The 22405-nt window shown below is 36.5% G+C and overlaps 1 protein-coding gene across 1 annotated transcript in view; it reads left to right on the top strand.

The window, feature by feature from the left end:
- Positions 1–22405, top strand: part of QRICH1 (glutamine rich 1) — a 78328-nt gene that overhangs the window by 53200 nt on the left and 2723 nt on the right. The window contains exons 4-6 of the mRNA XM_036738345.1: positions 17045–17222; positions 18641–18795; positions 20669–20783. Coding sequence (XP_036594240.1) covers positions 17045–17222; positions 18641–18795; positions 20669–20783 — 448 coding nt within the window. The remainder of the gene's footprint in view (positions 1–17044; positions 17223–18640; positions 18796–20668; positions 20784–22405) is intronic.

The raw sequence follows: 22405 nt of genomic DNA, 5'->3' as shown, positions 1-22405 counted from the left end.
GGAGAATATACGATAATAATTATCCTCTGGGAATTTGCTCAAGAAATCATTCCTTCCTCTCTTATTTTCATTCTCTTTATATCTGCTGGCACCCTCCCTGCTAGCTTCAGACGTGCTCAAAAATTCCACTTTCTTTAAAAAAGCTTTGCTGGATTTTGTCATCCCCTTGAGCTATCATCTTACCCCTCTCCCTTCATTACTCAATTCCTAAAAATAATTGTCCAGCTTTATTGCTTCTATTCGCTTCTCAACTCTTTGGTAGTTTTGTTTTTAACCCTACTACTCTTCTAAAGCTGTTCTCATGGTTTACAAATGATCTTAACTACTAAATTTTATGACCTTTTCTCAGTCTTCATCTTTCTTGACCCCTCAGCAGCTTTTGATGCTGTCAGCCACTCTTACTTGTAGATAATATTTCTTCCTTTCCTTTCTTTAACTTGTCTCTCCTTGTTCTCCTGCCAGTCTGAAGATTCCTTCTCACTTTTCTTTGCTAAATCATAAATTTTCTCTAGCCTTCAGGTGTGGGTGTTCAAAAAGCCTCCGTTTTGGATTTTTACCTGTGACTTGTGCTCTTCCCTTGGTGATCTTATCTTTCTCAGGTTCAGTTATCTTCTATATGCAGATAATTGTGAAATACACATGCCATCCTATTCTCTCTTGAACTTTGGTCCTGCATCATCAGATTACCACTAGACCTCTCCACTTGAACATCCTGTCAACATTGTAATTTCATTTTTAAATTTAATTTAATATTCATTTCTGAATTGTCTCCCGATTATCTTCCCCTCCATCTCCTCTTGAGAAGACAATAAAAACAAAATCTGTTACAAATATGTATATGATCAAGCAAAACAAATTCCCATATTAGCTCGCTCTATCTATCTATCTATCTATCTATCTATCTATCTATCTGTCTATCTATCTGTCAATCTGTCATCTGCCTGCTTGCCTAGCTAGTTGTTATATGCTTTAATCTGTAGTCTGAGTCCATTACTTTCTGGAGATGGAAAGCATGTCACAACATTGTAATTTCATTATGTTCAGACCATAATCTCTCCTGCCCCTAATTAGGTCTCTCTTCCAAACACATTCATTAATGTTAAAGATAGCATTCTTCCAGGTACCCAGGTTTTTAAATTTGAAGTCAGCTTCAATTTTTCTTCCTCCCTAAGAACCCATATTGAATCAGTTGCTAAGTTTTGTTTATGCTGTGACCAAAGCATCTTTAGTATCTACCTTGCTTTTTACCAAAATCTTAATTCAGGTGCTCCTAAAAACTCACCTGAACTATAATATTTTGGTCTTCCTACTTTTTGTATTTCCTTTTTCTAATTAATCCTTCATAAAGCTGCCAAAATAATTTTTCTAAGGTACAGACCCCATGATGTAATGATTCTCCTTCTCAAAAACTTTCAGTGGCTTCTGATTATTTCTAGGATAAAATACATACTTGTTAGTCTGGAACTTTAGGCTTTCCACAGTCATGCTCCAGCCTTCCTTTTTGTGCCTTATTGCACGTCATCCTCTTCTCTGTACTCTATATATTCAGGCCAAACTAGATCACTATTGGCTTCCCAGCTATTTGCCTGTCCCTTTACTTCCTCAGTCTATTTCCAAAAACTACCTGTCATTCAGAAGTGCTCCCCTCTCCTCACCAACTTGACCTTCCACAAGGCTCAGCTTAGGATAGCTCCTCTATAAAAACTTCTCTGACCGCCTCAACTAATATTCTTCTCCCTCTTCAAATTTCCTTATATTTACATTTCTTTGGTCACCTGCATTACCATAGTCAAATATAAGCTCTTTGAAAGCAGGGAATGTTTTGATCAGTTCTTTCTAGTTTCTGCCTCTGTTCAGTGCCTCATCCCTGGTTCAGTGCCCCAGTACAGAAGAGACAATTTTTAAAGGTCCAAATTGAGTTAAACCGCATGATTCATTTCTACGCTTGAGCAAAATGACTATCTCTGATTCTTATTTTGGCAGTGGGGAAAGAGGTACATCACCCTAGTGACTAGTCATGATGTAGGTATAGGCTGTAGACCTCTGATATAATTGGTATGAGGGATACCAAATGAGCATGTCTCCTCTACCAGTGCAGACAAATGCCTTAGACCGTTGCCTGAAACATTGAATGGTGAAGTGACTTGCTCAGTATATCTCCCACTCTTCCATGCTTCTCTGATTCACTACATATTTAGTTTAATCTCATTAAACTCAGTCTAGGCAGTCAGGAAAGAACTGGTAATTGAAGAAAGTGAGTGGGGTGAAGGGAACAAACATTTTATTTAGTTTTTCTTTGGGGGGGGGATTCAAGTCTCATTTATTCACAGTTTTTCATTGAATAATATTGCTGTTACTGTGTACATTTTCCTGGTTCTATTCATTTCACTATGCATCAGATTATATATGTCTTTCAAGGATTTCTGAAATCATCCTGCTTGTCATTTCTTATACCTCAATAATAGTCCATTACAATCATATACCACAGTTTGGAACAAGCATTTATTTATGTGAGAAATAGTGGGAGTGTTTCCACAGGATAGTGTTAGCAGATTGTAAGTCAGGTGACTGATTCTAATCAGAGCTGTGATCTAGCTGAAACCAGGCTTCTGATTGGGTGAAAGGTTAGAAGCATGCTTAAAGAGCTGTTTGAGGAGAGCATGATGTAAGCAGTCAGGAGGTTGCATCTGACCAATGAAAAGCCAGGTGGGAGATTCGAATTTCGAGTCAGTAAAAGGACTGGCCTCTGTCTCAGTCCTTGTACTCTCTTCTACTCCATTCAGGGACTTACCCATTTACTCGGAACGAATAAATGTAAAATATAATTAAAACCTTTCTGGCTTTCCAACGAGTGTTGTTTATTCCTAGACTAAGTATGTTTCTAACAATTTATTTCATTTTTTCAACATTCACTTTTGTAAGATTTTGGGTTCCAAATTATTTTTCCCCTTCCCTCCCCCTCCCCAAGACAGCAAGCAATCTAATATCAGTTTTAAATTATTAAATTATTAAACATTATCACATATATATTAAACATATCACAACATTAGTTATGTTGTGAAAGAAGAATCAGAACAAAATGGGAAAACCTCAAGAAAGAAAGAAAAATATAATATGCAAAATAATATGCATCAATCTGCATTCAGACTCCATAGTTCATTCTCTGGATGTGAATAGCATTTTCCATCATGAGTCTTTTGGAATTGTCTTAGATAATCGTATTTCCAAGAAGAGCTAAGTCTGTCAAAGTCAGTCATCACACCTTGTTGCTGTTACTGTGTACAATGTTCTCCTGGTTCTACTCACTTTACTCAGCATCAGTTCGTGTAAATCTTTCTAGGTTTTTCTGAAATCTGAAATTTCTGCCCATCATTTCTTACAGCACAGTAGTATTCCATTACATTCATATACCACAACTTGTTCCTGAGTATTCCCCATTTGATGTGCATCCCCACAGTTTCTAATTCTTGGCCACCACAAAAAGAACTGCTATAAATATTTTTGTATAGGTGGGTCCTTTTCCCTTTTTTATGATCTCTTTAGGATACAGACCTAGTAGCAATATTTCTGTATCAAAGGGTATGCACAGTTTTATAGCCCTTTGGACACAGTTCTAAATTGTTCTCCAGAACGGTTAGATCAGTTCACAACTCCACCATTACTATTCCAACTTTCCCACATCTTCTCCAACAGTTATCATTTTCCTGTTTTGTTATGTTAGCCAATCTGATAGGTGTGATGTGATGCCTCAGAGTTGTTTTAATTTGCATTTCTCTAATCAGTAGTAATTTAGAGCATTTTTTCATATGACTATGGATAGCTTTAATGTCTTCATCTGAAAGCTGTCTGGAACAAGTGTTTATTAAGTGCCTATTACATGCCAGGCCCTGTGTTAAATGCTTTACAAATATTATCTCATTTAATCCTTACAACAACCCTGTGAGGGAGGTGCTATTATTATCTATGTTTTATAGTTGGGGAAATCAAGGCACAGAGAGATTATGTGACTTTTCCCAGGGTCACACACCTCTAGTAGTGCCTGAGATAGAATCTGAACTCAGGTCTTCCTGACCCAGGCCCTTTGTTCTATCCCCTTTAATACCTAGATGCCTAACATGAAGGAAGGCCAGAGGGCTCCTTAATCAGGTGAGATGAATTAAGTATCTCATTTATCAAGCATCATGGAAAGAAGTTGGTGCTGGATGTTTGGTCATATGACCAAAGTATCATCTAGAATTTTCTTAACCTGATAGGACATTTTGAAATATTCACTTATACTTTGTTTTGTTATCTTTATTCAGAATCTGTCATACTTGTTAGGAGGCAATGATTTAATTTAAACACTGAAGGAAAGTTTTTCTTGTATGGACAATACTAGAGCACTTGTCAATGTTTGTTAATCTAAGAATTCAGTATATTATTGACAGAGGCACAAAAGTTTACGAAATAATTTGAGTTGGGTGTTTACCAATCCCAAATATTCATATATTACTTTTTCTGTTTTAAAAAAGTTATCTTTGGTTATTATGCTTCCCAGATATACCAAAAGAGCCTTTCCTTGTGATAAAGAAAAACATTTAAAACTAACTGAGGCATTGACTGCATCAGGCAATATGTGTAGAAACATTCTAAGCCCGTAGTCTCACCTTTCCACTGAGAAGAGGGAGGTACATTTCTTCTCTTCCCCTGGCCAAGATTGGTTATTTAAAAATTCGCAGTTTTACGGTAGATTTACCTTAAATTCAACTTAACATACTTTGCTAAAGGAGAGAAAATTGAAATTATGCTTATGCTCACCATTCTACTACTCAGTGAGTATGTGAGATGGAATATGTAAATATGCTGTTTACTAAGTTGATCTTAGTTCCCAGGTGTCTTAGTGTGAGCATCTCTAGGCTGAGAATGATTTCAGAATCTCTTCTCCATCGTACTCACTGACTTTCATTCTTCTTAAACAAACTTTAATGACAGGGTCATTCTTTATTGACCTTTCTAGCATTCTGAAGCAGTAAAAAGAAAGTTAGATGGTTGGTGGTAGAATATTATAACATTTATATACGAAGACTTTAGAGGTCATTGAGTCCAACCCCCTTAGTTCACAGAGACACAGATTGGTTAAGTGAGTTCTCCAGGTGACTTATATAGCTAGTTTCACAGGTAGGGTTTTTGAACTCAGATCTTCATAACTTCAAGTTCATTACTTCCATCTGTCACACTAGAGGTGTCAAACTCAGCCAGGTGCAAGTAAAACTCCCAAGTGCTGCCAAAACCGGTGTTTAGGAGATCCAAACTCGAAAATGCAAAAATTTACCCAAGCTGCAACAGTGGGGTGGCAAGACTTTATGATACAGGGCAGTGAACTAAGGAACAGAGGGAATAGAGCAGGACACTTGTTGGAGAAGTTGAACTTTAACGCCTTACTAGGTTTGAGGGAAAGAACTCAGCATCCAGTTAGGGGTGAGGCATGTCCCTGGAAGTCACATGAGTCAGAGATCTAAGGCTGCTGAAGTGGAAATTGCACATTATAGGAGGAGACTGAGCTGTTTTGATGTCCGTTCCTCAAGGAAACAGCTATCAAAGGGGAAGGAGTCAGAAATTGAGCAATAGAGGGAAATAAAGAAAAAAAGACTGAAGTTATCAAAGATCTCAGGAAGTAGAAAACTCAAAGACCTTGAACACAAGCATATAAATCAACAATGAAGACATTAATCGCAGAAGAAAATCTGATGTCCAGATCTAGTAAATGGCACAGGCAGCCAGGAATAAATTTTGCAAGATAAAGGAAAATGATTGTATACCTCAGAAGGCAGAGGACCTTTGGATTTTGATGAGAGCATGGACCCACTGTATGCTGTTTCTGAATAATTTAAAAGAGAATTTATGTCCTGTGCAGCAGCAACAGTTGGCAGAACAGAAAAAGTTGAATCTTCAGTGATAAGTCTCATCAAAGAAACAAAAGACAGGATAACTGATTAAGAATCAAATACACAGACTTGAAGGACAATATGGAAGAACAAAAACCAAAAGCAGTAACACTAAAAGAAAAACATGTTCTCCATACAAGCAAAACATTGATCTTGAAGACAGGATGTGTGGAGACAACTTTAGAATTATGGGTCTCCCAGAACACAAGTAAACAACTTGAAAACCATAATGCAGAAATGATACAAGAAAACTGCCTAGAACACAGAAAAGATAATGCTTATTTAAAGACTTAATAGATTGTCTCCAGGAAAAGAAAAACCCCAACAAACCAAGCCTTGCATACTCCAGCGCACATAGTGGTTAAATTTAACAATTGATTGGTAAATTTAAAAAAATCTGCAAGCTACTATGAGAAAGACCTTCAAATGCAAAAGAAGAAAAGTTAAATGGCATGAGACTATTCTGTACCCACCAGAAAATATGGAATGGAACAATGTATTCCAAGGAGCAGTAGAGCTCAAGATATATCTAAGGTGAATTAACCTGAAAATATGAGCTTAACTATAAATGAGAAAAGATGGATATTCAGTAATAAGAGATATTCAAGACATTTTTATAATGAAGACCAGACTCTAAGAGATGACTCGCTTCGCAAACACCCTAGATGATAAAAATATAAGAAAGATAAGCAAATATAGCAACCACAGCAGCAACAAGAACAAAATAACAATTGAGAGACTATTAAGAAATTTCTTTCTGGGCAGCTAGGTGGTGCAGTGAGTAGAGCACCGGTCCTGGAGTCAGGAGGGCTTGAGTTCAAATCCGGCCTCAGACACTTGACACACTTACTAACTGTGTGACCTGGGCAAGTCACTTAACCCCAATTACCCTGCCTTCCCCCCTCTAAAAAAAAGTAACTGAAGAGATATCTTACTATATTTTTAATGGACAAAGGAAACAAATCACAATTTGAAGAGAAAACCCAATCTTAGAGACAAATGGGGGAAAATATAAACCTAACGCCCCTAATTTTAAATGTGAATGGATTAAACAATCCAATAAAACAAAAAAAGTGACAGATTGGATAAGAAAACAAAACTTCAGTCTGTTGCTTCCAAGAAACACATTTAAAAAGACATAGATATACACAGAATAAAGTTAAGGCACTGGAAAAAGTAGCATGCATCAAATAAATCCAAAAGCAGGAATTGAAATCATGCTATCAGACAAAGGAAAAAAACAAACATTCAAAACACAAAAAGGCACAAATAAGGAAACTGTGTATAGAGCCATAAACATTAAATCAATGTCAGTTTTAAACTGAGATGCTTAAAATGCTACATAGTCTAAATTCATAAAGGAAACATTAACTGAACCACATGAATAGATAGATTGTATGTGTGAGAACAGGTTTTATTTTTCCTGTTTTCTCAGTAATTGGGGGAGAAGGGCAGGAAGGAAAGAATTCAGACCTGAGTATAAAATTGAATAAAAAATATGAAAAAGAGTATATAATATATAGACAGTAACACGATAATGACTGCAGATTTCAGTGTCTCAAATTTGGATATGTTTAACAGAAAGACAAAATGGAAAATAGGACTGAACAAATCACAGGAGAAACAACAGATAAAAGACTTAGAGCATCTTCTTAATGGAACTACAAAATAATATAATTATTTTTCAGTACCAGCTGGAATTTTCTTTCACAAAAATCAGTCACATATTAAGATACAGAGATACTACAAAGAAATGTAAAAAGGCAGAAATAGCATGTACATCCTTTACAAATCAAGACACAATAAAAATAGTAATCAATTCAGCGAAAACAAAAAAAAGATAGACACAAATAAAGGCTTAACAGTGAAATCTTAAATAATGAATGGGTAAAAGAAGAAATTATAAATATAAAAGGAAATGATAATAATGGAATAGCATCCGAAAAATTTCAGGTTTAGCTAAAGCAGTCCTTGGGAAAAATCATATCCTTAGAAACTTATGTTAACCAAATAGAAAAAGAGAAGATTAATAAAGTAAGTATTCATTTAAAAAATTAAGAAACTAACAAACAAAGCTGAAATAAGCTCAAAAAAGAAGGTATTAAAAATTAGAAGAGAAATAGATTAACTGGGAATGTCCTTCCTCTTGAAAAAACACCGTAGAAATGAAAAATTTTAAAAATTCGAGTCTTTGAATAACCAACAAAATTGATTAAAGAAGGCAGTGAATAAAAAGCAAATGAGCATGATAAAATCACAACAAAACCACAAGAAATTTTTAAAGATCAGAATCTTTTATGCAGTTATGCTAATACAACTGAGAACATAAAAGAAATGGAATACTTTTTGTTTTGTTTTTTGTTTTTTTGGTGGTTTTTTTGGGCAGGGGCAGGGCAGTTGGGGTTAAGTGACTTGCCCAAGGTCACACAGCTAGTACATGTGCCAAGTGTCTGAGGCCAGATTTGAACTCAGGTCCTCCTGACTCCATGGCCGGTACTGTACTTACTGAGCCACCTAGCTGCCCCAATAGAATACTTTTTAAAATGTATAACACCTAAATTGACAGAAGACCAAATAGAAATCTTAAATAACCCATTTCAGAAAAAAAGAAATATAGAACTTGTTGGAATGGAACCAAAAAGTAAAAAAATAACCTGCTCCTGAAGGATTCACAGGGGAATTCTATCAAATATTTTTAAAGACGTTACCCATTCTATGCAAATTATTCTCAAAAATAAAAAAAAAAAAAGCACCCTACCTGAATACTTTTATAAGACAGCATAGGCCTTATCCCTAAACCAGGGAAGGATAAAACACAGGAGAACTGTAGACTAATATCATTAATTCAAAATATTAAATAAAATTTTGTCCATACTATAGCTATTTATTCAAGAAATCATCCATTATTACGAAGTTGGATTTATAGGATGGATACAAGGATCCTTGGTTCAAATTTAGGAAAACGGCATAATCATATTTTTTAATATATCCAAACCACATGACTATCTCAATAGATGTAGGAAAAGCCTTTGAAAAATGCAGCATTCATTATGCAGGAAACTCTACAAAATATAGGTATAGAGGGAACTTTAATATGCTAAAAGTAATCTATCTAAACCCCAAAACAAGCAACATATACAATCCGCTATAATAGAACCTTTTCCATTAAATACAAAGGTAAAGAAAGGATACTTTGAATGTTATTTGAGATAGTTATAGAAATGCTAACAACAGCAATAAGACAAGAGAAAGAAATTAAAGCCATAAAGTTAGGTAAAGAGGAGATAAAATTATCCCTACATGCTGATGATAGGATGGTATATTTGGATAATCATAATGAATCAACAAAGATACTAATCTAGACAAGTAATAACTTCAACAAAGTAGAAGGCTATGAAATAAAACTTCAAAACCTAAATGCATTTCTATATAATAGTAACAAAATCCAAGAGGCAATAATAGAAAGAGAAATCCCATTTCAGGTAACTATAAAATGCATGAAATACATGGGGATCAGTCTTTTAGAACACACTAAAGACTTGTATAGATTCATTTGCAAGATTCCACAATACCTTCTAAATGGATACATGACCTTAGTATTAAACACCATACCATCTAAAAAATTAGAAGAAAAGCAGATCTTATATTATTCAGTGCGTCTCTCACAGGTATGGTTAGGAGCTGTATTCTCAGACAAAAAATAGAGGCCATTACAAAAGATAATAGAAACAAAATAGATAATTACATGAAACTGAAAAGCTTCTGTATAGGTAAAATTAATATACATCAGAAAAGAAGGCATGCAGTCTAATAGGAAAAAAATCTTAATTAAATTTCTCTGACGTTAGTTTGGTAGCCAAGATATATAAACAGTTTATAAAGGCACACATATATGTATATACATAAAACCAATTGTCATTCCGCAATGAATAAAATGGTCCAAGGATAGAACAAATAGTTGACTAAAAAATACTTCAGCTGCTAATAAGAGAAACGCAAATCAAAACAACATGTAAGATTTTAATAATACCCTAAAAATTGGCAAAAATTATAAAAGATGGCAGTAGTCAGTCTTGGAAGGATTATAGGACTATAGGCACGTGGGTGCACTGTTAATGGAACTGTGAATCAGTACAACAATTTTGGAGAGCAGTTAGAAATTTTGCAAATAAAATGACTAAAATGTCCATGCACTTTCAACCAGAGATTTCATTACTGGGCTTCTACTCCAAGGAAGCCATTGATACATAGCAGCACTTTTTGTGAAAGCCAAGAATTAGGAACAAAGTAGAAGTCTACTGATTGAGGAGAAACTAAATAAATTGTGGTACATGAATGTAATGTAATGTTACATTGCTTTGAGAAATGACTGTGATGAATACAGAAGATTGTAGAAAGATCCAAATGAACTGAACAAGCAGAACCAAAAGAAAAATACATACAGTAATGTAAATGGGAAGAACCATACATAAAAGCAAACTAAAGATTGCAGAATTATTTTTTTTTTAAATCAAGTGAAGCTCTAAAGAAGACACATGAGAGAACACTTCCAACCAATCTTCACAGCAATGGCAAATCCACAGGATTTGCACATAGCATATTTTTGGACTTTTTCAGTGCATTCATTAATTGTGTTAAATATCTCTTCTTTTTTGTCTTTAAAAAACAATCCTGATTATTACATGGGATAGTTCTCTGCGGGGAGGAAGAGGGATACTGAGCAAATCTCTGGTAATGGAAAAACCAAAAGACCCTAAAAACCTTATTTCAAAATATTCAATTATATTCCTATATCAATTTGGTCAGCCACACTCCATTCAGTGGACACCTACTTTGATTCCAGTTTTTCCTACCAGAAATGTACAACTGTGAATCTGTTTGTTAATACATAAGACCTTGGCACTTAGGTGGCACAGTGAATAGATTGTTGGGCTTGGAGTCAGGATGACTTGAGTTCAAATTGGACCTCGGACACTAACTAATCATGTGATCCTAGGGAAATCACTTAAACCTGTTTGCTTTGGTTTCCTTATCTATCAGATGAGCTGAAGAAGGAAATGGCAAATTACTGCAGTATCTTTACAAAGAAAATCTCAAATGGGTTTACAAAGAGTTGGACAGGACTGAAATGACTCAACAACAATAACAGCAACATGAAACCTTTCTTCCTACATTTAATGGTGTTGGCTAAAGTACCCAGTAATAGGATCTCAGGGTCAAAAGTCAGTAGTTTTTATTTATTTCTTCATATAATTTAAAGTTAGTTTCCTTAATGGTTAGACTAATTCATAGCTCCACCAACAATGTAGTCATGTACCTCACTAAGTCACATTAAAAATTGATTATCTTGGAGAGCAAGAAATAGTTTACCTGTCAGATTTATGGAAAAGCAAAGAATTCATGACACAACAAGAGATAGCATTACAAAATGCAAAATAGATAATTCTGATTATGTTAAATTGAAATGTTTTTGTATAAAAAAAGCCAATGCAACAAAGATTAGGAGGGAAGCAGAAAACTGGGAGAAAATCTTTACAACTAGTGTCTCTGATAAAAGCCTCAAAATATAACTTTGGACTTTATGTTAGTAAAGGGCACTTCTGTGAGCATTTGTGGGGGAATTCTGGTCTAAGCTTCTTTTCTTTTATATCCTCCTCCTTTTATAGCTCCAGCTGGGGGCTTGCAAATTTTCAGTGCTACCAAAATTAGATCTGTGACCCAGAAGTGGGTAATGGGTGACATCTGCCAGATGGCACCCATTCCTGAACCCCATACTAGTTCAGGCATCCAGTGAAGTCTCTACCTGGGTGCTTTTTTTGTCTTAGTGTTCCTAGTCCCTGTGGGCTACAATCCTTCTCTGTACCTACTGCCCACTTGCTCCTGCCTGGCCCCCACCCCAGTGTCAGCAGACCGTTCTATCTCCCTAAACTGTCCTTAGCTAATGTGACTGTGATTTCTTCTTGGCTTTTTCCAATCAGAATTCAGTTTGACACCTTTTCAGGTGAGAGTCTGGGTGAGCTGGGCAAAAATGTTTCTTCTTACTCGTCCATCTTGCCTCTGCCCACCCCAAACATACTTCTCCCATTAGAGGGGGACTACATCATTAACATCATATCATGCCTCTCTTTTTTACCTTTTAGAATATTGTATTCCAGTATCTCTTCTCATCTATAGTTAAAACTTGCAGATCCTATGCAGTCCTCATTACGGTTATTTGATACCTGAATTGCTTCATTCTGGATGCTTATAGTATTTTTTCTTTGACCTGAAATTTCTGGATTTTTATTGTGACCTTTAATTTTGAGGTTTTATTAGTTAATTAGTTGTTTTCAGAAGTCTGATGATTTTAAAATTATCCCTCCTTGACTAGTTTAAATATTAATTGTTTTTGGTAGCAGACATCTTATATGCTCTTTTTCCCCTTTGGGTTTCCTTGGATTTCTCTTACTATTTCTTGCCATCTTGTGTAATCATTGACTTTTTAGTCTGTTCTAGTTTTTCAGGGAGGCTTTTGCTTAGGGAAGATTTACTACTTTTTAATGCTCAGTTTTTCTTCCAATTCTTTTTTTTTTAGAGCATTTATTTCGTATTTTAAACTTTTGTTTATTTCTTCTAGGTATTCCTGTAGTCCTTATGGGAAATCCATTTTTTCCTTGGAGTTTCCACTTGTAGTTGTTGGAGAGTTACCCTCTTCTGTATTGGATTTATATTTCTGTGTGTGTGTGTGCGCGCGCGTGTGTGTATCTTTGGATCTACAGTGATATTTTTTATAGTGGTTAGTATCTTCTTTGGTTTATTCATCACACCAATCTTTATTTCCTGAACCTTGGGACTTTTTTCCATGGCCAGGCTCCATTATTCCCAGCTTTCCTTTTGGGACTGGTTGTTGGCCCCGCTTGGTCTCTGCCCTGGGTTCCTGAAGTGACCTACACATTGCTGGGTTAGGCCTTCTGACCCTTTAAGATTTAGGGCTCATAGATCTTTAGGGCCCTCTAATGATATCTCATGAGTGTAGGCTTACCACTCTAGTTACTATTTCTCCTAGTTGTTTTGATGGTTTTCAGCCACCCTGAGGCTTTCGCAGGGAGCTTCCATGCTTACTGCTTCTGGATACAGAGCCTTGCACTCTACACTGGTAGACATAGGCCCAACATTGAACCTTCTGAGAGGCTCTTAACTTATTTGCCTGAGCAAGAGCTTTGGTTTTTCTGGTACTGGTCCTTTCCTATTGCCTTTGGGCTTTGGCTAATTTGTGCAGTAATGGTATGGAAGAAGTTTCTTACTGTGCTATTTTTTTAATCTGGTGCTATTTTTAGGTTTTTGTTGGAGTAAGGGTTTTGAAACCCCCATTCAGGCAGCCATCTTAACCAGAAAGCCTGTTCATATCTTTTGTTGTGCATTGTAGCTAGGATAAGAAGGAAAATTTAATTTCAAAACATTTTTGGATCATATGTCTCTGATACCCTAAATCCATCAGGATATAAAACAAATATATAAGACTCTGAAAATGGATTGCTATAAATGCATTAGAATTTCATTGTTAACCTTAGGAGGTTTAAATTTCCCTCCCATTTTTTTGTGTGAGAAACTGTCCACCTTTCCATTTAGTAATAAACATTCACATATTCTTTCGTTTTTTTTTTCTTTGTCTTGTAAAATGTTAATTGATAAATATCTTCGAGGTCTTCCAGTATAAATTGATCGTTTTAGACATGAGGAAATTAAGCCAAAAATAAATATAATGTTCATGTGTAGATCCATTTATTTGAACAAAACCCCATGGTAAAATGGAAAGAACTCTTGAGTTTGAGGTTAGAAGATGTCCATTTAAATCCCAGATTTATAGGGCCCAGACTAAATTGTCAGCCAGGGAGAACTAAGGTGAAATCTGTGACATTGAAGTATGTTGTTGTGTTAGATGATACAGTAGGTTGCCAAAAGGAATTTTTTTTTTCAATTGAGGGTAAAGGAAATATGGGAAAAGTCTAAGATTGACAAATTACTGTTTCCAAAGATTTAATTTCAAACTGTGGCAGTGGTTTTTGACTCTCATAAAAATTTATGGAAAATGTGGTATCCACATACTCCAAGGCTATTTGGTTATGTCTAATAATAGTTTGTTTCTATGACAGTAGTCTGTCTTAACTCCAGCAGAGGACATGTTGTCTATCTCTGTATGAACTTACTAAAAGTATGAAAGACTATTTTTCATCTATGTGGAGAATATGGATAAAGCTTTAGTCATTTCCCATCTCTAGTAGGCATGTTGTTTTTTGTTTGATCTAGAGCAATATAATTTTAGAATTAATTCCATTGGGAATGTAAGCTATAAGAAAGATATTTGTTGTCTATAACAAGTACCATGATTTTACTTAAGGACTCTTTTAAGTGTCAGAAGAATTATTTCATTGAGGGAGAGAATTAGAAGGGCTTCAGGTGGATTCATGGATGTAAAATAGCCCAAACATTCACCGAACTATATTCCTAAGCCTAGTACATAAGAGAAAGATGATCTTTATATCCTAGCTTGTTTTAAGGATGTCCTTAGGATCATAAATTTAGAGCTTGGTGGGACGTTAGAGATCACCTAGATCAGGGTTAAAAAAGGGATGTCCATTATCACCATTGTTATTCAATATTGTATTAGAAATGTTAGCTTTAGGTATAAGAGAAGAAAAAGAAATTGAAGGAGTTAGAATTAGGCAATGAGAGAACAAAACTGTCACTTTTTGCCGATGATATATTTAGAGAATCAACTAAAAAACTACTTGAAATAATTAACAACTAAATTTAGCAAAGTTGCAGGATATAAAATAAACCCACATAAGTCATCAGCATTTCTATATGTTACTAACAAAGCCCAGCAGCAAGAGATAGAAAGACAAATTCCATTTAAAGTAACTGTGTAGACAATATAAAATACTTGGGAGTCTACTTGTTGAGACAAACCCAGAAACTGTATGAACACAATTACAAAACACTTTTCACACAAATAAAGTCAGATCTGAATAATTGGAAAAATGCCATTTGCTCATTAGTAGGCCAAGCTAGTATAATAAAAATTACAATTTTGGCTAAATTAATTTACTTATTCAATGCCATGCCAATCAAACTACCAAAAATTATTTTATAGAGCTAGAAAAAATAATGACAATTCATCTGGAAGAACAAAAGCTCCAGAAATCATCAAAACTACTTGGTACTGGCTAAGAAATAGAGTGGTGGATCAGTGGATTAGGTTAGGTACACAAGACATAGTAGTCAATGACTATAGCAATCTACTGTTTGATAAACCCAAAGACCAGCTTCTGGGATAAGAACTCACTATTTGACAAAAACTGCTGGAAAAGCTGGAAAACATTATGTCAGAAACTAGGCATAGACCAACATCTCAAACTATACCAAGATTAGGTCAAGATGGGTACATGATTTTGACATAAAGAGTGCAAGTATAAGCAAATTAAGAGAGCAAGGAATAGTTTACCTCTGAGATCTATGGAGAAGTGAAGAATTTATGACCAAACAAGAGATGGGAAACATTATGAAATGCAAAATGAATCATTTTGATTACATTAAATTAGGAAGTTTTTCCACAAACAAAGCCAGTGCAACCAAGATTAGAAGGGGAGTAAAAAGCTGGGAAACAATTTTTATAATCAGTGTCTCTGATTAAGGCCTCATTTCTAAAATATATAGAAAACTGAGTCAAATCTATATGAATACAAGACATTCCCGAATTGATAAATGATCAAAGGATATGAACGGACAGTTTTCAGATGAAGAAATTAAAGCTATCTATAGTCATATGAAAAAATGCTCTAAATCACTATTGATTTGAGAAATGCAAATTAAAACAACTCTAAGGTACCACCTTACACCTATCAGATTGGCTAACATGACAAAACAGGAAAATGATAAATGTTGGAAAAGATGGGGAAAATTGGAACACTAATTTATTGTTGATGGAGTTGTGAACTCGTCCCAACATTCTGGAGAACAGTTGGGAACTATGCCCAAAGAGCTATAAAACTGCATAACCTTTGATCCAGCAATACCACTGCTGGGTCTATATCCCAAAGAGATCATAAAAAAGGGAAAAGGACCCACATGTACAAAAATATTGATAGCAGCTCTTTTTGTGGTGGCCAAGAATTAGAAACTGAGGGGATGCCCATCTATTGGGGAATGTCTGAACAAGTTGTGGTATATGAATGTAATGGAATATTATTATTCCATGAGAAATAGTGAGCAGTTGGTTTTCAGAAAAACCTGGAAAGATGATGCTCAGTGAAGTGAGCAGAACCAGGAGAACATTATACGCAGTAATAGCAACATTGTGTGATGACTGACTTTGCTAGACTTAACTCTTCTCAGCAATGCAAGGATCTAAGACAACTCCAAAAAAATCACGGTGGAAAATACTATCCATATCCACAGAAAGAACTATGGAGTCTGAATGCAGATTGAAGCATACTATTTTCTTTTTTGTTGTTGTTTTTTGTTTTCTCTTTTTCATGGTTTTTCCCCTTTTATTCTGATTCTTCTTTCACAACATGACTAATGTGAAAATATGTTTAATATGATCATACATGTATAGCCTATACCAGATTGCCTGCTATCTTGGGGAGGAAGGAGTGGAGGGAGGGGGGAAAATTTAGATCTCAAAATCTTACAAGAGCAAGTGTTGAGAACTAAAAATAAATGAATGAATGAATGAAGACAAAATAGAATAGATTAACCATGAAAAAGAGAGAGATATCACCTGGTCCAGATTTTTAGCTTTTTTTTTTTGTCATGAACCCTTTTGGCTGTCTGGTATAGTCTGTGGGTAGCTCAGTCTTTAGCTTCATCAAATAAATACTTAAGAGTACAAAGGAAACTAATTACTGAAATACAATTAACCAAATATTTTTTCAAGCCCCCCACACACAAATTTGCAGAGCTCAGGTTAAAAACCTCTAATTTATCTAGTCCAGCCCCTTCTTCTTATAGATGAGGAAAACAAGACTTGAGTGGGGAAAGAACTTAGCCAAGGTAATACAGGAGGTAGCTCATTGGCAGAATCATTTGATTTCTGAGAGAGCCCAGGATTGTGATGCTTTGTGAATTATCTGTCATAGGCTCAAACCGTCCAAGTTGCTGAAGTTGAGCCACAAGCCCAGCCACAGCCTTCACCAGAACTCCTACTCCCCAATTCTCTGAAGCCAGAAGAAGGCCTTGAAGTTTGGAAAAGTTGGGCCCAGACTAAGAATGCCGAACTAGAGAAGGATGCCCAGAACCGACTTGCACCCATTGGCCGTAAGTGTGTTTGGGGCTGGATAGTTTCAATACCACTTTTCACTCCTGTCATATAAGAGGGCAGAGGATGAGAGGAGATGGACAGCAAAAGTAAATCTTATAGAATAGATTATTTTTTCTTCTCTTATCCCAGATTAGTCTGATTATATTACTTATTTCTTTGGGGGAAAAATACTTCCCAGATTTAAGAAAATTATATAGAATTGATCACAGGAGGTATTGTAGATAGTACAACATTTATTATAAGTATGAAAACTTTATTCCTGTCCTGCTAACCACTTGTTTAGGGGCCTTGAGCTATTATTACATGCTTAACCATTTAACATTTTATATCCTTTGGCAGATGCATCCCAAATACATAAATTGAAAGTTAGATTGAACAGCAGATCAGCCCAGTTTATGGCAAATGATCAGTACTTGAGAGATTATGCCATGTGAGAGAGTTACTTTGTATGGGTAAACCTGCAGGATAGGGAGGGAAACTATTGGCTTATGTTGGCAGTTTCTAGACAATGTGGCCCAAGTGCTATTTAACAGGCAGTATAATGTAGTGGAAAGAGGATTGAACTTGTAGTCTTAAAGTTCTGCCAGTTAGTAGCTCTGTGAACATTGGGCAAGTCATGTATCTCCTCTGAGCTGCAGTTATATGTCTCCAAGTTGGTGATAATCGTATCTGTGGTATGCCTCCCAAAGCAGCTGTAAAGCTCAAGTGAAATACTATTTTATAAAGTCCTTTGTGCATTTTAAAGCTCTATGTTGTTGTCACCTATTATTATTCCTCAGCCTTATAATGCACATATATGCTCCTTTGCATTTAAGTTCTTTTTTAGGTTTGTTTGGAAAAGCCATCTGTATAATTGGGCATTTGGGGCTTGCTTGGTAGTATTTTGCCAGTCTCTGGTAGGGGGAATAAGAGGAAAGAAAGAAGGATCTATTAAGTATCTACCATGTGTCACGTACTCTGCTTAACATTGTACAAATATTATCTCATTTAATCCATACTTTATAAATATTATCTCATTTAATCTTCATGAGAGGTCAATGCTGTGATCCTCTTTTTACAGTTTGGGGAACTGGGGTAGACAGAGGTTAAGAGACTTAGCCAGGGTCACACAGCTAGTTAAGTGTCTATGGTTGGACTTTAGCTGAGGTCTTCCTGCTTCTAGGCCCAGCACTATATCCACTGTGCTACCTACCTGCCATTGATAGGAATGGTCATTTCCCTTCTACAGCTGTAATAAGCAACTGGTAATGGAGTGGAATTGAACAGGATGAGGAAACATTGTGGTCATAGCCAGTTACAGTGAATCTGCTGGAAACTTTGAATTTGTGTGTCCTGACAGTGGTTCATTGATAGGAGTTTTTAATGGCACAGGCACAGCTGGTCTATTTGGTAATCTTTGTAACTTCCTTTTCAGGTCGCCAGTTACTGAGGTTCCAGGAAGATCTTATCTCCTCAGCTGTGGCAGAGTTGAATTATGGTCTATGCTTAATGACACGGGAGGCTCGAAATGGAGAAGGTGAACCATATGACCCAGATGTGCTGTACTATATCTTCCTGTGTATTCAGAAGGTAGGAGCCAGAAATCTTCCCAGAGTTGCATTTTATCTCTAATTCCAGCTAGGACTTTCATGAAGGTATTGTAATAGGGATGGTTGGGGTTTTTAATCAAAACTTAATACTTTGATTTTTTGGATTAAAAGCAAAGTAATGTCAGATATTTATTTCTCAGCCATGACTCTCTTGATTTTTATTTAACATTTTTATTTATGTAAATTGATAAAATACTCTACAGATATCCTTTGTGTTCATTTTAACCTAAGGTTTGCACTGCTTATACGCCTTTTTCTTAACCAGCCAATGAAAAGATGTAACATTTTGCTTGATGGGCTTTCTACCCTATACATTATAGAAATGTGTTTTAGCTTAGGTGCATTTATGACATTTTGTTATAAAGCATAGTGAGAGAACTAAATTTTAACCCTGAGTTTCAGAAAGCAGACATAGATTTTTAGCATGCCACAACTTGTGGCAGGCAGCTCAATATAGTGAAAATAGTCCTGAATGAGGCAAGAAATCTGGGCTCTACCTGTATGAGATAATTCATATAGAACACAGAACTGGAGCCTGAAAGGATCTCCGGGGTTGGCTAGTCCAAACTCTCTCATGTTTTTGTTTGTTTTAACTGGACCTTTGATTTCATTGGTCTGGAAGGCTTAGAGATTTGCCTGGGGGTACTGACGGTAGATGACTTGGCCGGCGCCATGCTGCCACTGTTTAAGAGGCCAGACTTGAATGTAGCTCTTTATCACTCTAAGGTAGGTACAGAGGAGGCAGCTGAACTCTAGAGTGGAGATGGGACTTACCCAGAGTCACTCAAGTAGCAAGCACCAGGTGAGATTTGAATCTGGGTCTTCTGCCAACATAGCCAAAGGGACTCCATTGTTTCATGCTGCTTCCAGTAAGTCACTTCAATCTTTCTGAGTCTTTACAGAGATGCCCTTTCTGTGTAATGGACATGATAATAACTACGATATGTACTTCCTGGGGGTGATTGTGAAAATCAAAGGAAATAATGGATAAAGATGATAATGGCCCTGAAAGAATAGAATGGTGTTGCTGTAGAAATATAGGATTTAGAACTGTTGAAAAGCCATTGAAAAATTGAACAGTACAAGAAATTTTGAGAGGAGAAGGAGTTGGCTAAGCTTAGAGAAGGGTTAAGTAAGTGATCTAGCTGGGATATAGAAACCTAATTCCAAGATGCCCCTTGTTTAGTCTGTTGTACAAGTCAGCTTATGTGTTTTATGGGCAAGGACTACCTTCCCTTCCTAGGAGGTTTTATTAAACCTCTTATCTTTTTTGTAAGGAAAAATAAAATTTTACGAATATGTCAGTTTAATGAGAAAATCCAGAGCAAGTGCAGAAAAGGAAGGAGAGAATCATATGGTGGAGGCAGCATTAGAAGGACACAAAGTTGGACTGCCAACCCCTCAGCTTCCAGCAGATAGTGAACCAGTGAAGTGGATGAGAGGAACACAGAAGGAAGACTGCCCCTCATTGGAGGGCTCCCCCTTCTCCTAAGAACACACTCTACCTGAAGAAGCATGTGGGTACTTGAAATTCATGGGCAGGAAGGGGGATAGAAGTTGTGCAGACAGTATTGCTAAGGCAGAGATAACACCAGATACTGCTGTCCATCAGCAGTGACTCCCACAGTAGAGAGAGTTCCCACCCACCCACCCAACCTGTGCTCTGCCTCGGTGCATACCAAGCCTCATCAGCCTCCAGTGACTATTGACCAAGAGATGTCCTTGGATGTGGAGGAAGCCTACAGTCTGGTGTGTTTCTCTTACTGTGTGTTTTGGGAGATAAACACATCTTCTTTGGAAAAAGCTAAACTAGAAGATTGCTTGTTTCTACTGTGACTCTGTTTCTTTTGTAGTATCTTTTTGAAAATGGCCGAGTAGATGACATATTTTCAGATCTCTATTATGTTCGATTCACGGAGTGGCTTCATGAAGTTCTGAAGGATGTTCAGCCTCGAGTCACCTCTCTTGGTGAGTCATCCTCCTGGCCAAAGTGACTTGTTTCCTGACACTATCTTGAGTTCCTGAAGAGAGAAAACAAAACATAGTTGTTTTAGAACCAAGATGATCTTTATCTGAATCATTGACAGTCTTTCCCTTTCCCTGTTGGGGTAGTTCACATTCATACCTCCATCACCCATGTGGGACAAGAACTTGGAAGTTGGTAAAATTTTCCTCAACTTTGTCCTGTGAAAACCTGTGGACAACATAAAATGTGTGGGGATGCCAGTATGAAACATAAACTTCAAAACGCTTCAAATCTCAGGCTTTTTCATTTGGTTTACCATGTTTAAGAGAACAATGAAATATTTTAAGACAGCAGTCATGGTGTAGTAATACTCAAATAAGATGAACATATGTCAGATGCTTTGCCTGCTGTCTGCATATCACTATTTTTTTTTTCATTTTGGCATCGCTGGTCTTGGGTTCAAACCTGCTCCTCCTCCTAATTTGTGTAACCTTAGCCAAATCAGTTCCTCTGTCTAGGTCTTTATTTTCTTCATCACATAAATAAGAACGTTAAGAGTATCTGCTCTCTAAGGTCTCGACTTCCAGATATGAGTCCTATTGAACTGCTAAGTTCTGTTTTAGTTTATGTGAAGGAATCAGCAAGCAGCATGGTCATACAATTAAGTGACAAAATTACTTCAGGAATGGATTGGGTAATGGGAAGTGGCTGGCAAAAGAGAGCATATGGGGAGAAGTATGCCCAGAAATACCTTCAAGCACCTCTTACCTTTCCTCAGGAACCTTCCAAATGCTGAAGCCATTTTATTTCTGTTTGCCATCTCATTATGTGCTTTCTAGTCCTTTCTGGAAATGATGGAGTTAATTCCATTCTCCTAGGCCCACTAAATGCACTGTTTTTTGGGGTTTTTTTTCCTGGAAATAGATACAGAGAAAAGCCAAACTGCATAGATAATATGTGTGTCTTCTATAGTGAGTGTGCCCCATCTGCTGAGCTAGTTAGGTGAGAGTATACACCCAGCTCCTAGCTAGGACACAAGCATAAGTCAGTGTCTTGCCCCTGAGCCCTCAATTTGTAGTTGATCATTATCCAGTGGGCATGCCCAGAATAGCCAGCAGGCCAACAGTCTTGGTCTCTAGAGGCTAACATATTGGAAAAAGAATACCTGGAAGTCTAAGGATTCTGTTATGTGAAAGAGGCACCTAAAGTAAATGAGAACTACTGCCATGGAAAGATAGTCTCAGGCAACTCTGACCACTAATAGAGCTTCCTTCCTTTATACAAGCCCAGAGTAAGTACCTCTTTGTGCTCTGCCTTGGCCTAGAAAGAGGGGAGTTAGTAGTCCAAACTACTGTGAACCAATCCCCCTTTTAGGGGGGATTAATATCTTTTGCTGTCTGATGCAGCAAGGAGTTTATTTTAGGGCTGTAGATATAAGACCTGAAGACAAGTTAAGGGACTAGAAAATCTTGAGCTAAAGTTAGGAGTGGTGTCATCACTCTATGATCTTTAATACTATTCATTCCATTTCTTCCACTTTGTTCTTTCCTGTCGACACAAATTGTTCAGTGTGTCTCCTCCCATACATACCTCCCATATCTATGTTATGACAATACTCTCTTAT

This window comes from Trichosurus vulpecula, chromosome 9, assembly GCF_011100635.1.
Source record: "Trichosurus vulpecula isolate mTriVul1 chromosome 9, mTriVul1.pri, whole genome shotgun sequence".
In the NCBI taxonomy this organism is placed as follows: domain Eukaryota; kingdom Metazoa; phylum Chordata; class Mammalia; order Diprotodontia; family Phalangeridae; genus Trichosurus; species Trichosurus vulpecula.
This window is presented reverse-complemented; position numbering and strand designations above follow the sequence as displayed.